The following is a 16974-nucleotide window of genomic DNA, read 5'->3' as shown; positions in this document are numbered from 1 at the left end:
TGACTTGATTGAATTGACTACATTTCTTTTGGCCAAAATGTACACCAGCTCAAACTTAAAACCCAACAATGGCACTTTTTCTTTGTTTCACCCGCAGAGTTAATTCACAAAGGCACTTGTTACCAATGCCTTCTTGAGAAGCTGAATGCTGAAACTGGCAAATACCACTGATGAAGAAACCAGGTGACAAGCCTTTAAAAGTGAAAGACAAAAGAGAGAACACATTGCAGAAGATGCCTGTAAGTACAGGTATTTTGCAACCAAGAAAGTTTTTGAGCTCTTTTTTCCCTGATGCTATGTCATTGACCGGGATAGAGTAGGATAATCAAATAGTCAGTTTAGAAATCCCACTAGGGGATTAAAGACACAGAGGGAATTTTAAGGGAGTTTGGGAGACTGTGTAAGCTAATGACCACTCAAGAGAGGAATCCAGTAACCTAGCAACGATCTACACGACCTTGAAGGAAGACAGGTGCCTCCAAGCGCCAGGCACACTCAAGCCACAAACCCTCATAGTTAAAGCACAAGACAAAAGACATGGGGTCTGAATCTTGTTACATGAAGGCAGGGAGTTTAATCGTCCTTTAAGAAGAGCATTTCTGTGTGTAGCCAAGACAGAAATATAGGTGAAAAGGAAAGAAACTAGCTGAAAGGGGACATTATACTGAAACCTGAGATTAATTACCATATTTTAGTCTATGTTACTACCCTTTTGCTAATATAAATATGAATTAAATAGCGCCATGACAGCCCTGGTCAGACCATATAGGGTCACAGGAGGAACTAATGATGTAAGCCTTGACGTTTGCCCAAGAATGAGGAAAAAGGTGGTCTTCTCCCCTCTCCACTTTTTCTTGGATGATAAAGATGTAGCCCTCTTGGTTCTCAGGGCTCCGTTCCCTTGCCAGCCCGCTCCTATCTCTCACAAGCATCCTATGCTAACAGACTCACTCTTTGCCTATCACTTTGCCTCACACCGACTTCCTTCTGCAACCAGACAAAAGAAGCTGAGCTTCAGTTAAGTCCTAACACCAGGTGAGAGGTTTTAATTAAAAGACAGTGGGTTCGCGTCCACATCTGAGATGCGGGGTGGGGGTGGGGGTTGAGGCCCCAATCTGAGTTTTGGCTGGGTTCGAGTCCCTCCCGAGAAGGACTGCGTTTTCATCATCAAGTCTTTACCCAAACAAGTGTACCTTTTATTGGGTCTGGCACAGCACGTTGAGCTGAATGCGTTTCCCACTGCTCTCTGAATATTGACGGTGGCAGAGAGCATTTCCAATGAGAAAAAGGCGTATTGTTACTACCCTGTAAATGCGACAGGCAGGGCGCAGGCACAGGTGAGGAGGGCCTTCAGGGCATCGCTGGGTGTGGGGAGGGGGGCGCCCTCCCCGCTATCCCGTCCCTGCCACCGGTCCCAGTTCCAGCTTCTTCCCCACCCTTGCCCTTCAGGTTGGCGTTTCCCAGGGACGTAGTAACTACAGGGTCTCATCCAGACCTCTCTGGTGGAATATCTCTTTCCTTTTCTTCTCCCCACCCCCCATATATGTGACAAATACGTAAGCTATGAAGCAAAACCAAAGGAATCCTCACTAATCACCCACTTAAAGCAAGGACCGTAACCCGTGTGTGCGCTCCCTCCAGAGATAACCAATATCGTGAATTTCCCCCACCCCCCGCTTTGTAGTTCCACCATGTCCGCGTCGCCCCAGCTGGCGAGAGGGAGGCAAGTGGAGGCAGCTGGGCCACCGCTTAGGTTCCGGCTCCCAGAGACGCTGCCCCGGCTGGTAATTTACGGCATTTAGGCAAAACCACTGCAGGTGTTTGAAAACAGCACGCCGCCGCCGCCCAATCGCGAAGCCGCCCATTCGCGAAACCGTCAAGATTGGCCGCGGCCCCGGCCAGGGCCCGAGGCCGCGCAAGCGCGTTGGCGGCCGGCGGAGCGACGCAGATGGGTGGCGTCATCGGGAGGCGCGATCCAGGGGCAAGTGACTGAGACGCTGGGGAAGCGGTGGCGGCGGCGGCGGCGGCGGCGAGAGCGACTCGGGACGGTATGAGCGGCTGCGGGCTCTTCTTGCGCTCGGCGGCGGCGGCGCGCTTGGGCCGTGCCCTGGTGGCTTTCACCGCGAGTCGGCGCCCGCTGCGCACCAGTCCACCGAGCCAAGCTTTCGCCAAGGAGCTCTTCCTGGGCAAAATCGAGAAGGTAACGCCGAGCCCCGGCTGGCCATTGCCCTTCCTCCTCGCCTTTTGCCCTTTGCGGGAGGGGCCCAGTCGAGCCTGATTAGAGTCCCCACACCTGCCTTAGAAACGAACCTGCGGGCCGGTGTGCTAACCCTGTGGCTCTGAGGAGCTATGGTTTTGACCTGTGTTCGAGGTAACGCCTGCCGGGACACCCTGGGAAACCCTAGGCGAGGTGGTCGCTAAGTGATCCGCAACTCAACACTCCGGCCGCGAACTGGGGGGGCTGGAGGGGGTTTCCTGTTTCCTAAGCACAGACCATGCCGCTCCTCTCTCTGTTGGCTTCCACGGCCGAGTCTCAACGGCTCACCCCACCTTTCAGGTTCCCCAGAAGCCCGGCTCAAAGGTGCCTTCCCCGCCCGTCCCTTCCACGGGTCGCACGACCTAGTGTTACTAAGCACTCACCGGACTCTTATAGTCAGAAGGCTTGGATTTGACCTTGACTTTGTGACTTTGAGTCCCAGTTCTTTCAGCCTTAAAACGGAGCTTGCGGTGTGTTCTGCGTCTCAGATGTGTTGTAACGAGACGTATATACGTGGAAACGCTTTCTAAACTGTTAAGATGCGGTACAGGTTCATGAAGCAGCAAAATGAGTGGTCGGTGCTGGCGTCAACACCTGCTAGTCTTGTGACCTTGGGCTAATAGCTCCTGTGAAGTGCCTCAGTGCTCTCATACAGAAAATAGGAGTAAAAACAGCCCTCGCCCCCTCCTACAGGTGGCCCACAAGCCAAAGAAAAATGTGTGTAAAGTGCTTTGAGCTTGGCTGGAATGTTGACTGATTCTCTATTACTTTAGGAGTTATTCCCTGTTTTTTCTAGGACATTCTCTAAGGTCGTCAGGCACGGATGCAGACACTGACTGGAGTGGTTTGCCCTGCTAGAAGTACGAAGCTAGGTCTTAAAAGTTAAGGAAGCTGTTTCCTCCAGAACCTGGGGCTGTGTGGTGCTCTGTCGTGGGACCCCCGTGGCTCCCAGCAGCTTGGGGAAGAAAGAACACACATTTTTCTGTTACCTACCAGGGTTTTTGGCCTTCCCCAAGAGATAGAAATTTACTAGAGGCCAGACAAGAAATTCAGGCAAGGCTTTATCGGGGCCTCTGCTGCAGCAGGGGGGAAGAAGAACAAACAGCATGTTCCCTTGCTCGCTCAATCCCCGAGAGGGGCAAACTAGTTTCTTATATGGGGTGAGGGTAGAAATGTGTCCAGGGGTCAGGCCGGAGGGGTGGCTTAGGTGTTTTGTCCACCCCTTAGGTGGTGTTGTGTGCAGGGGGCATGTGGGGTACCCTGTTTTTGCTCCAGGCTCTTCAAAAGTGGCAGTTGGTTTTTTTTTTTTTGGTCTTTTTGTATCTGTTGGAGCCAGAATTTGCCCCAGCTGCGCATGCACGCAGTTATTTTTAGTCCAGCTTCTTTGTGTTTTGTTGCTCAAGGAGAGGTGTGTCCAGGTGCAGTGATTGCAGCACTGCAGCAAAGAATCCCAGGTCCCTGCCTGTCTCATTTCATGCTCCTCTTTCTCCAAACCTATGGCGCCACCTCCCCCATCCGCACTCTCACCTGTCGGCTTTGCTTCCTGTTTCACTGAGAAAATACACGCAGTCAGGTAAGAACTTCTACCACCACGCTTACCCCCTCCTCCCCACATGTGTGCCCGTGTGGTCTGCGTTCTCTGCATTGATGTGGGGAACCGTCCACTCCCAGCAAAGGCCAACTATACCCCAAGCTTTCTCAGCTACTCAAGGACATTGATTCCTTCTTGGCTCCTTGACAAGTCCAAACATTAGACAACATTTCCAACCAGCTCAGTCGGAGTTGAAGTTTTCTAAGGCTTAGTCTGTGGACTTCTCTTTTCATCTACAAGCATTCCTCTGATAATCTAATTCAGTATCATGCTGTCAGTATCCTGAAGATGCACATTTATTTCTCCAGCTGAGATTTCTCCCCTGAACTCCATACTCTTCATATCTACCTTTCTACTCAAAAGCTACACTTGGATGTTACTAGGCATCGCCAGTCGAGCCCACCCAAAGCCGAGTTCCTGGTCTGTCCACCCAATCCTGTCTTTCCTCCCGCTCTTCTTACCGGAGAGGGTGGTGACTCTGCTGTTCCACTTGTTCAGGTCAAATACCTGGAGTCAGCTTTGACACCTCCTGTTCTCATAAGCCACATCAAATCCAACAGCAAATGCCGTTTTCTCTACGTTCAGGTTCTATTTAGAATCTGACAGCTTTTAAGCACTTCCGCCGGTACTTCCCTGGTTCAGGCAGACATTGTCTCTCTCAGCATTGTTGGGGTTTGAGCGGCAACGTGGTATCCGAGATGCTTAGAATCTCGGAGTAGAAGGAGACCTTCATGATCACGCAGGCCGGCAGTTGTCCCCCTGCCCTCAGTAGGACCCAGGCTGTTCCTGAGAGCACCCCGAGGGCTGCTGCAGGGACTAGCAGGGGAGTCAAGTGGGAGGGATCTGCGTGACTTCTCTCCCCGTTCACAGCCTCAGCCAGAGCAGCTTGGCTTGCATCTGTTTTGCATATTTGGTTTCTGCACTGGATTTATTTGAAAAACCGGTTGTACTTTCAAAAATTTGAAAAGTGCTGATGAAATTGAACCCATCGCCCATGAGGCACCCCATTTAGACTCTGAACACTGCCGTCAGAGATTTGTTCTCACATGTGCACGAGATCTCTCTCCTGGGGACAGTTGTCCATTGGTTGCAGTTGAGGCCACCTGGTTCCCAGCCTGTTCTCTCCTCTCACCTGGCTGCTCGCTGGTACCAGAATCATCTCCCTCTAACACAGCCATTGCACCAGGCCCAGGTGAGCCCGTGCAGGCCGGCGCAGTGGACGTGGCCTCTACATTCGGCTAAAGAGCCGGCTTTGTTCTAAGCGGCTGCGGGGTGGTGACAGCTCAGTGTAATTTCCTTGTAGACCACCTTAGGGGCAGGGTCGAAGGTGGCCTGGAGGCAGGAATTCTTTTAAGTTTGGGCATGGCACCCACCTATCACCTGTACAGGTGGCCGGAAAGAGGAAAGTAGATTTGGGAGCCTGTAACTAGAGTGGCTGATTATTTACAGGGCTCTAGAGGAGACAGGACTACTCTGCTTTGAAGACCTTTCTCAAGACACTTGGTGAGAGGTGCTGTGAGGAGAGGCAGGGCTCCTGGGGGCGGCTTAGGGCCTGGGACATCACTTCTCAGCAGGTGTCAGTCAAATCCAGATACTCGGGTCACGCTGGCAGCTAACGGGGAGGGGGGGGAGGGTGGAGCCCAAAACCAGAGGGCACAGCGGGATGATTTTAGGCAGCATATAGCAATGGCCTGGTTGGGAATCCAGGGTCAGTTGGAAACATTGTCCACTCCTCTGTCAGTTTGAGGTAGACTTGAAACAGAGTCGCTTTCCAGGCTGTGGGGACAGGAGCAGAGCCAGTACCCAATACAGATAACTGCAGCTATTTCGTGTTCAGGACACCTCATCTCCTTTGAGCCTCACAGCTGCCTTCTGAGGCGTCACTTGTAGCAGGAGAGAAACTGACACTGAGAAGGGGTGTGACTTGCCCATCACAATCTAAGAATCGGCAGAGCCGGGGCTGCATTCCGGGTGATCTGGCTCCTCGGCTGGGCCTCCTCTGGTGGCCCTGCTCAGCGCACGGAGCAGGGCTCATTAGGCGGGACGGGCGGGTGCTGGAGCAAGCAGCCAGGTGGGAACCCGGCAAGATGTCAGACCCGTGACCACAGTCCGTTCTTGTCGGTGGCAGCGTCTTTGAGCTCACAGGATAACTGAGGTGGATTTCTGTGTTCTGGTAATGAGCTTGCTCGTGCATTATCTTACATGGTCCTCACAACGACCTTGAGTAAATATTACCTGCTCATTATAGGTGAGAAAACGGCAGTGTGGACAGGTGATGGGATGTGACTAAGGCTGCCCAGTTAGTAAGCTGCAAATCAGGGCCCAGACTGGGGTTTGAAATGTTAGTCCAGGCTCTCTGCTCCATGGGGCAAGCTGACCAAAATTAGGAACAATTTTGGATCAGGGAGGAGGATGAACCAAGGTGCTGGAGTCTAACGCCATTCCTTGTCTTAAGCTCCTTCTGAAGTTTGCTTTCCGGTTCCTACAGCGAGTAAGGCCCTGCCAGCCGATGTGGAAACTAGCAAGTCTTTTTCCTTCCCTTAGGGTTGATATTGCAACTATGGGAGGTTGCCAAAAATGAAATTTTTACTACATGTTTATCATTTTTAGAAAGAAGTTTTCCCATTTCCGGAAGTTAGCCAAGATGAACTTAATGAAATTAATCAGTTTGTGGGACCTGTAGAAAAATTCTTCACTGAAGAGGGTATGTATGATTTTCTTTATCATTACCGATTTCCATTTTAATGGCAATGCTTTGATACTTATATGAGGAGCAGTGTACGTTAATCATGGAGAAATAGTACTATCGACATATTTTGCTTAAAAGATCGTTCCAGGGCTTCCCTGGCAGCTCAGTGGTTAAGAATCCGCCTGCCAATTGCAGTTGGACACGGTTTGAGCCCTGGTCCGGGAAGATCCCACATGCTGCGGAGCAGCTAAGCCCGTGCGCCACAACTACTGAGCCCGCATTTTACAACTACTGAAGCCCGCACACCTAGAACCTGTGCTCTGCAACAAGAGAGACCACCGCGATGAGAAGCCCGCACGCCGCAACGAAGAGTAGCCCCTGCTCACTGCAACTAGAGAAAAGCCGGCACGCCGCAATGAAGACCCAACGCAGCCAAAAATAAATAAATAAGTCCAACTGCTCTTTAATTATATGATATCTAGTTCAGTGCCCTTTTTTTTGGGGGGGCTGCATGTGGGATCCAGTTCCCTGACCAGGGATTGAACCCAGGCCCCCTGCATTGGGAGCACAGAGTTTAAGCCACTGGAGCACCAGGGAAGTCCCGACTTTAGTGCTTCTTAATTTATCTATGGTGAAGGACCAATTGAAACATTTCAAACTGTTGCAGGCTAACACTTTTGTAAAATACAATAAAAATGAACAATTCGAAAAATGGAATTAAAAAACATACAAAATACATCGATCATTGCTTGGTTGTGTGGCAATGTAAAATTGCTGTAAATGTTTCTGAAGGTTTAATCTTGATTTCTGTACTTAGCTTGTTAGGAACCAGGCATGATCTAGGGACCAGACCATAGGTTGAGGGCACCAGTGTGGAGTGCAGGGTCCCTCACTCAGGGGTCACTGACCTTAGTGAGGGTAGTGACCTCTGCCTACGGGAGTCCCTTGGGGGGTTGAGCAATGACAGATTGACAGCAGTGCTTCCCCACCGCTCAGGACGCCAAGGAGTTTTGTTTGTGTGGGTTTTATCTATCAACTGGTGCCTTTTTACAAATTAAAACTGAGGAATTTTTAAAATGCTGTGTTCATTTATTACTTCATTTAAAAATAATAAGCCCATCACATGTTAACATAAACAATGTCTTTTTTCAGTTATTAAACTATTTTTTTAATTTTATTGGAGTGTAGTTGATTTATAATGTATTAGTTTCAGGTATACAGCAAAGTGTTTCAGTTATACATATATTCATTCTTTTTCAGATTCTTTTATCATATAGGTTATCACAGAATATTTTTTTGTATTTCAGGTGTACAGCAAAGTGATTCAGTTATAAATTATTCATCCTTTTTCAGATACTTTTATGATATAGATTATCACAGATTACTTTTTTAACAAGGTTTTATTTATTTTTTATAAATTTATTTGTTTATTTTTTGGCTGCGTTGGGTCTTCGTTGCTGCGCACGGGCTTTCTCTAGTTGCAACGAGCAGGGGCTACTCATTGTGGTAACTTCTCTTGTTGTGGAGCATGGGCTCTAGGCGCGCAGGCTTCAGTAGTTGTGGCTCACGGGCTCAGTAGTTGTGGCACGCAGGCTTAGCTGCTCCGCGGCATGTGGGATCTTCCCAGACCAGGGCTTGAACCTGTGTTCCCTGCATTGGCAGGCAGATTCTTAACCACTGGACATCAGGGAAACCCTATAACAGATTATTGTGTAGAGTTCCCTGTGCTATACAGTAGGTCCTTGTTGGTTATCTATCTTATATATAGTAGTGTGTGTATGTTAATCCCAACCTCCTGATTATCCCTCCCTCCCACGTTTCCCCTTTGGTAACCATGAGTTTGTTTTCGATATCTGTAGATCTGTTTCTGTTTTGTAAGTTCATTTGTATCAGTTTTTTAAAATTAGATTCCATATAAGAGTGATATTTGTCTTTGTCTGACTTACTAGACTTTGTATGATAATCTATAGGTCCATCCATGTTGCTGCAAATGGCATTATTTCAATTTTAGTAATATTCCATTGTATAATACTGAGCAATATCCCATTGTATATGTGTGATATTCCATTGTATACGTGTACCGCATCTTTTTTTAAAAAATAAATTGATTTATTTATGGCTTCGTTGGGTCGTCGTTGCTGCGCGTGGGCTTTCTCTAGCTGCGGCGAGCGGAGGCTACTCTTCGTTGTGGTGTGCAGGCTTCTCATTGCGGTGGCTTCTCTTGTTGTAGAGTACAGGCTCTAGCCTCACGGGCTTCAGTAGTTGTGGCACACGGCCTCAGTAGTTGTGGCACAGGGGCTTAGTTGCTCCGCAGCATGTGGGATCTTCCCAGACCAGGGATCGAACCCGTGTCTCCTGCATTGGCAGGCAGATTCTTAACCCCTGCGCCACCAGGGAAGTCCACCACATCTTTATCCATTCCTCTGTTGTTGGACATTTTGGTTGCTTCCATGTCTTGGCTATTGTAAATAGTGCTGCAATGAATAAACAGTGTTTTTGATGAAGAGTGGCATTGTTTTACAGTTTCGCAAATTTTTTGGCTTATTGGAAGACGTTGGATTCTTAAATCTGTTTCTACATTTAATCTGTGATACAAACCACATAGGCCCTGGAAGACTCCACTGTAGGCTCATGAGAGAACTAGGATTAAAAAGGCAAAGAGCATCTTTCTTTTATTAAAATAGTTTTCTTCTGTGGACTCCCTGGAAGTCTGGCGGGTCCCCTGGGCACCCTTTGAGAACCGCTGATCTACAGAGCTATCATGTTTCTAGTTTTAAAAGTTGCTGAGTTGTGTATAAATACGTTTTGTTTCTATTCTATTTTTGTTCTAGTGGTTATCTTCCTACTCCTATCTATTTTTAGTTCCTTAGTTCCTTGTTCTTCTGTTTATACTTGCTATCTCATTTGTCAGGCTTTTCTTTTTTTCTTCCTTTTATTGAGGTATAATTAATTTACAATAGATTGCACATATCTAAAGTGTACAGTGTGATAAATTCTGGCATGTAAAGTTTACTGCCAAGGAATCATCCATACAGTTAACATAATACACTTACCCATTACCTCTAAAAGTTTTTTTTTAAGTTTAACAATTAAAATTTATTGTTAAACTTTTTTAAAATTATAGTTCATTTACAAAGTTGTGTTAGTTTCAGGTGTACAGCACAGTGATTCAGATATATATATATATTCTTTTTCAGATTCTTTTCCCTTATAGGTTGTTAAAAAATAGTGTAGTTCCCTGGGCTGTATGGTAGGTCCTTGTTGGTTACCTGTATTGTGTATAGTAGTGTGTAGGTGTTAATCCCAAGCTCCTAATTTATCCATCCCCACACCTTTCCCCTTTGGTAACCGTAAGATTGTTCTCTATGTCTGAGAGTCTCTTTCTGCTTTGTAAATAAGGTCTTTTTTTTTCCCTTTTTTAATTGAAGTATAGCTGATTTACAGTGCTATGCCAGTCTCTGCTGTACAGCAAAGTGACTCAGCTATACACATATATAGGTTCTTTTTTTATATTCTTTTCCATTATGGTATATCACAGGATATTGAATATAGTTCCCTGTGCTATATGTAGGACCTTGTTCTTTATCCATTGTATATGTAATAGTTTGCATCTACCAACCCCAAACTCCCAGTTCATCTCTACCCTCCACCCCTGCGCTGGGGCAACCACAGGTCTGTTCTCTATGTCTGTGAGTCTGTTTCTGTTTTGTAAATAAGTTCATTTGTGCCATATTTTAGATTCCCCATATAAGCGATGTCATACGGTATTTGTCTTTCTTATTCTGACTTACTTCACTTAGTATGATAATCTCTAGTTGCACCCATGTTGCTGCAGATGGCATTATTTCATTCTTTTTTATGGCTGAGTGTATTCCATTGTGTACATGTACCACATCTTGATCCATTCATCTGTCAGTGGACATTCAGGTTGTTTCCCTGTCTTGGCTATTGTGAATACTGCTGCTATGAACATACGGGTGCATGTATCTTTCTGGATTAGAGTTTTGTCTGGATATATTCCCAGGAGTGGGATTGCTGGGTCATACGTTAATTCTATTTTTCGTTTTCTGAGGAACCTCCATACTGTTCTCCATAATGGCTGCACCAATTTACATTCCCACCAACAGTGTAGGAAGGTTCCCTTTTCTCCACACCCTCTCCAGCATTTGTTATTTATAGACTTCGTAATGATGGCCATTCTGACCAGTGTGAGGTGGTACCTCATTGTAGTTTGATTTGCATTTCTCTAATGATTAGAGATGTTGAGCATCTTTTCATGTGCCTACTGGCCAGCTGTATGTCTTCTTTGAAGAAATGTCTATTTAGGTCTTCTGTCCATTTTTCGCTTGGATTGTTTTTTTGTCGTTGAGTTGTATGAGCTGTTGGTATATTTTGGAGATTAAGCCCTTGTCTGCCCCATCATTTGCAAATATTTTCTCCCATTCCATAGGTTGGCTTTTTGTTTTTTTTATGGTTTCCTTTGCTGTGCAAAAGCTTGTAAGTTTGATTAGATCCTCTTTGTTTATTTTTGGTTTTCTTTCTGTTGCCTTGGGAGACTGACCTAAGAAAACATTGGTAGGATTTATGTCAGAGAATGTTTTGCCTATGTTCTCTTCTAGGAGTTCTGTGGTGTCATGTCTTATGTTTAAGTCTAAGCCATTTTGAGTTTATTTTTGTGTATGGTGTGAGGTTGTGTTCTAACTTCATTGATTTGCATGCAGCTGTCAAACTTTCCCAGCGCCACTTGCTGAAGAGAAAGTCTTTTTCCCATTTTATATTCTTGCCTCCTTTGTCGAAAATTAGTTGATCATAGGTGTCTGGGTTTGTTTTGGGGCTTTCTATTCTGTTCCATTGATCTGTATGCCTGTTTTTGTACCAATAACACGCTGTTTTGATTGTAGCTTTGTTTTGGTTTTTTTTTTAATATTTATTTATTTGGCTGCACTGGGACTTAGTTACAGCATGCAGGATCTTTGTTGTGGCACACAGGATCTTTAGTTGTGGCCTGTGGGATCTCTAATTGCAGCATGCAGGACTTGGTTGCCACATGCAAACTCTTAGTTGTAGCATGTGAGATCTAGTTCCCTGACCAGGGACTAGACTAGATCTAGTTCCCTGACCAGGGACTAGCCACTGGACCACCAGGGAAGCCACTGGACCACCAGGGAAGTCCCTGTAGCTTTGTAGTATTGTCTGAAGTCTGGAAGAGTTATGCCTCCTGCTTTTTTTTTTTCCCCCCCTCAGGATTGCTCTGGCAATTCTGGGTCTTTCATGGGTCCGTATAAATTTTTGGATTATTCTACTTCTGTGAAAAATGTCATGGGTAATTTGATAGGGATCGCATTAAATCTGTAGATTGCTTTGGGTGGTATTGCTATTTTAGCAATATTAATTCTTCCAATCCAAGAGTGTGGGATATCTTTCCATTTCTTTGAATCCTCTTTTATTTCCTTTATTAATGTTTTATAGTTCTCAGCGTGTAAGTCTTTCATCTCCTTGGTCAAGTTTATTCCTAGGTGTTTTTTTTTTTTTATTAGTGCAATTTTAAACGGTAGGTTTTTTTTTTACGTTCCCTTTCTGGTATTTCATTGTTAGTGTAAAGGAATGCAACTGATTTCTGAATGTTTATCTTGTATCCTGCTACTTTGCTGAATTCATTTATTAGATCTGGTAGTTTTTGTGTAGAGTCCTTAGGGTTATCTATATATAGTATCATGTCATCTGCATGTAGTGACAGTTTTACCTCTTCCCTTCCAATTTGGATGCCTTTTGTTTTTCTTGTCTGAAGTCTTTCAGCTTTTCACCGTTGAGTATTATATTGACTGTTTGTATTATTTGGGTATTATATCGGGATTTCTCATAAATGGCTTTTATTATGTTGAGATATGTTCTCTCTATTCCCACTTTGGTAAGAGTTTTTATCATGAATGGACGCTGAATTTTGTCAAATGCTTTTTCTGCATCTATTGAGATGATCATGTGGTTTTTTACTTTTCTAATTTGTATGACATTGCTTGATTTGCATATGTTGAAGCATCCTTGTGAACCTGGGATGAATCCAACTTGGTCGTGGTGTATGATGTTTTTTATGTGTTGTTGGATTCGGTTTGCTAATATCTTGTTGAGAATTTTTGCATCTATATTCATCAAAGATATTGACCTGTAATTTTCTTTTTTTGGTGGTATCTTTGTCTGGTTTTGGTATCCAGGTGATTGTGGCTTCACAGAATGTCTTTGGGAGTGTTCCCTCCTCTGCAGTCTTTTGACAGAGTTTGAGAAGAATCCGTGTAAGTTCTTCTTTGTATGTTTGGTAGAATTCACCTGTGAAGCCATCGGGTCCTGGACTTTTGTTTTTAGGAAGTTTTTTTTATTACCGATTCTATTTCTCTTCTAGTGGTTGTTCTGTTCAAATTACCTATTTCTTCTTGATTAAATGTGGTGGGCTGTATGTTTCTAGGAGATTGTCCATTTCTTCTAGGTTGTCAAATTTGTTGACATGTAATTGTTCATAGTATTCTCTTATGGTCTTTTGTATTTCTGCAGTATCAGTTGAGATATCTCCTTTTTCATTTCTTGTTTATTTGGGTTCTCTGCCTTGTCTTGGTGAGAGTGGCCAGAGGTTTGTCAATTTTGTTTACCCTTTCAAAGAACCAGCCCTTATTTTTGTTGATTTTTTTCTATTGTTTTTTTAATCTCTAATTAGTTTATTTTCACCCTGATCTTTATTCTTTCCTTCCTTCTACTGATGTAAGGTTTAGTTTGTTCTTTTTCTAATTGTTTTTAGGTGGTAGGTTAGGTTGTTTATTGAGATTTTTCTTGTTTTTTGATGAAGGCCTGTATCTCTACGAACTTCCCTCTAAGAACTGCTTTTGCTGCGTCCCATAGACTTTGCATAGTTGTGTTTTCCTTGTCATTTGTCTCAAGGTATTTTTTAATTTCCTTATTGACCCATTGGTGTTTTAGTAGCATGGTATTTTGTCTCCATGTAGTCTTTTTTCTCGTTTCTTATCCTGTTGTTGATTTCTAGTTCCATGCCACTGTGGTCAGAGAAGATGCTTGAAATGATTTCTGTACTCCTATTAAACTTGCTGAGCTTAGTTTTGTGCCCTAGGATGTGGTCAGTCCTAGAGAATGTTCCATGTACGCTTGAAATGAATGTATATTCTGGTTTTTTGTTTTTTGTTTTTTTTTTGTGGTACACGGGCGTCTCACTGTTGTGGCCTCTCCCATTGCGGAGTACAGGTGCCGGACGCACAGGCTCCGTGGCCATGGCTCACCGGCCCAGCTGCTCCGTGGCATGTGGGATCTTCCCAGACCAGGGCACGAACCCATGTCCCCTGCATTGGCAGGCGGACTCTCAACGACTGCACCACCAGGGAAGCCCTATTCTGGGTTTTTTTTTTTTTTTTTTTTGGGTTTTTTTTGATGTAGTGTCCTGAAAATATCAATTAAGTCTAACTGTTCTGTTGTATCATTTAGGACCTCTGTTGCCTTATTGATTCTGTCTGGAAGATCTGTCCATTGATGTGAGTGGGGTATTAAAGTCTCTTACTATTGTATTCCTATCCATTCTTCCTTTATGTCTGTTAGTGTTTATTGTATGTATGGGTGGTCCTATATTAGGTGCATATATGTTGATGAGTGTAAAATCTTCTTGTACTGATCCTGTTATTATATAGTGTCCTTCTTTATCTTTCTCTATAATGTTTGCTTTAATATATTTTATCTGATATGAGTATTGCAAATCCTGCTTTCTTGTCATTTCAGTTTGCATGAAATATATTTTTCCATCCCCTCACTTTCAATCTATGTGTTAGCCCTCAGGTGGGTCGCTGGTAGGCAGCATATGGTAGGCTCTTGGGTTTTTTTATCCAGTTTGCCAGTCTCTGTTTTGATTGGAGCATTTAGTCCATTGACATTTAAGGTAATTACTGTCACATAAGTATTTATTGCCATTTCAAACCCTGTTTCTTCTTTGTTCCCTTTTCTTTTTTTCTTTTTGAGGTTTGATGATTTCCTTTTATGCTTGTGTTCTCCTCTACTAGGTTTTTGTGAATCTATAATATGTTTTTGATTTGTGGTTGCCCTGTTTCTCAATTATTATATGTTAACTCTTTCCTATATCTGCTTTCTTTAGACTGATAGTCATAAAGGCTCAAACACATTCTAAAAAAAAAAAAGAAGCTGCATTTTTTTTACTCCCCTTCCCCACATTTTATGATTTTGATGTCCCTTTTTGCATCTTCATGTTTATCCTTTTGCTATTCGTTGTGTTTATCATTGCTTTCACAAATAGGTTTTTTTCTTTTCTTTTTGATCTGTATACTGGCTGATTTACGTGATTTACTTCCAATTGTGTTTTCCTCTCTCCTATTTCTTCCTGCTTCCTTTCTGTTTAGAGATGATGACCTTTCAATATTTCTTTTAGGATAGGTTTAGTATTGCTGTATTTTTAGTTTTTGCTTGTCTGAGAAATTCTTTATTTCTCCTCCTATTCTAAATGATAATCTTGCTGGGTAGAGTATTCTAGGTTGCAGATTTTTGTCTTTCAAGACTTTGAATATATTTTGCCACTCCCTTCTGGCCTGCAGTGTTTTTGTAGAGAAATCAGCTGACAGCCTTATGGGGGTTCCTTTGTAAAGAAATGTTTTCCTCTTGCTGCCATTAGAATCCTCTCTTTAACTTTTGCCACTTTTATTATAATATATCTTGGTGTAGGTCTGTTTGGGTTCAACTTGTGTGGGACCCTCTGTGCTTCCTGTATCTGGATATGTTTCCTTCTTTAGGTTTGGGAAGTTTTCAGCCATAATTTCTTCAAATACATTTTCAATCCCCTTTTCTCTTCTCCTTCTGGAATTCCTATTATGTGTAAATTGACCCACTTTATATTATCCCATAGGTGTCTTATCTTGCTTTCATTTTTTTGCATTTGGTCTTCTGTCTGCTGTTATGATTGGGTAATTTCCATTAGTCTGTCTTCCAGGTCACTTATTCTTTCTTCTGCATTATTCATTCTGCTCTTCATTACCTTGAGCTCGGCTTTCGTCTCGGCAAATGAATTTTCTAACTTTTCTTGGGTCCTTCTTATAGTTTCTAGTTCATTTCTATGGTAATCTGAATTTCTGTCAATCACCTTTCTTAATTCCTTCAGTATTTTCATTATCTCCTTCTTGAACTCAGTGTCTATTTTTAAATATTTATTTATTCATTTATTTGGCTGTGCTGGGTCTTCGTTGCGGCATGCGGGATCCTTTAGTTGTGGTATGGGGAATCTTTAGTTGCAGCATGCGAACTCTTTAGTTGTGGCATGTGGGATCTAATTCCCTGACCAGGGATTGAACCCAGGCCCCCTACATTAGGAGCATAGAGTCTTAGCCAGTGGACCACCAGGGAAGTCCCTTGGTGTCTATCACACTGAAGAGGTCTGTTTCATTGTTCCTTCAGGGGAATTTTCTTGGTCTTTTAACTGAGAGTGATTGCTCTGCTTCTTCATTTTGCTTATGTTTCTCTTAGTCTGTGAATTTAGGAGAAACAGTTACCTACTGTAATCTTGGATGGCTACTTATATGCAGGAGCGTCCCTGTGTAGCTCGTGTGGGTTTAATTTTTTTTTTTTGGCGTGAAGGCAGTTTTTGTTGTGGATGCTTGCTGTCTCTTTCCTCAGCATATGCTGGTTCATATCCCTTTGGTAGGGCCGTGCATGTACGCAGGTGCACAGCTCACGTGGGCTCCCAGGGAGGCGGGAGCAGTGGTTGGCTTCCGGGCCTGGGTCCCTCCGCAGCGGTGATGGCGGGTCACATGCCCCTGGGTGGTTGGCACCAGGTCGCAAGGTCCTCGGCAGGGTGAGGCACGCAGACTCCTGGGAAGGTGGGGGCAGTGATCTGTACCTGCTCCCAAGATCGTTGGCGGTGGCGGCAGCAGCAGCCTGCGCCCACCTCTGGAGTCCGAGATGGCAGCTTGCTCCTGCCTTTGGAGCTCATGTAGGCAGTGACCTGCCGCCTGCGAGCATTCGGAGAAAGAAGCTCCTATGGTGGGCCCGCCCCTCTCCTCGCACGCCCCCTAGCAGTGGTGCCTTGCCTCTCTGGCAAGCCCAGGCTTTTTCCTGGACTCCCTCAGTGGTGGCGCACTACACCCCGGCCCCCTCAGGCTGTCTTTATCCAGCCAATCCCGGTCCTCGCCCCAGGGTCTGAGCTCAGTAGCCCGAGCTTCAGTACCCAGCCGCCAGCCGCCCCAGTGGGTAGTGACAATTGTTTCAGGCTCGCGAGTGCCGGTCGGCACCAACCCTTTGTGCAGGTCTCTTTCCACTTTGCTCTCTACACCGCTGTTGGTGTACTCTGCTCCAAGGCTTTGGAGCTCACCCTCCGTCCCCACCAGTGAGGGGACTTCCCAGTGTGCAGAAACCTTTCCGCTTCACAGCTCCCTCCCAGAGGCGCAGGTC

The 16974-nt window shown here is 44.8% G+C and overlaps 1 protein-coding gene across 1 annotated transcript in view; it reads left to right on the top strand.

Moving 5' to 3' along the window:
* The first annotated feature begins 1970 nt into the window (after window positions 1–1970).
* Window positions 1971–16974, top strand: part of ACAD9 (acyl-CoA dehydrogenase family member 9) — a 59285-nt gene continuing 44281 nt past the window's right edge. The window contains exons 1-2 of the mRNA XM_065885747.1: window positions 1971–2200; window positions 6459–6552. Coding sequence (XP_065741819.1) covers window positions 2051–2200; window positions 6459–6552 — 244 coding nt within the window. The 5' untranslated portion in view covers window positions 1971–2050. The remainder of the gene's footprint in view (window positions 2201–6458; window positions 6553–16974) is intronic.

The sequence above is a fragment of the Phocoena phocoena genome, chromosome 10 (genome assembly GCF_963924675.1).
Source record: "Phocoena phocoena chromosome 10, mPhoPho1.1, whole genome shotgun sequence".
Lineage (NCBI taxonomy): Eukaryota > Metazoa > Chordata > Mammalia > Artiodactyla > Phocoenidae > Phocoena > Phocoena phocoena.
Note: the sequence above shows the minus strand (reverse complement) of the source record. Positions and strands in the feature narration are given on the sequence as shown.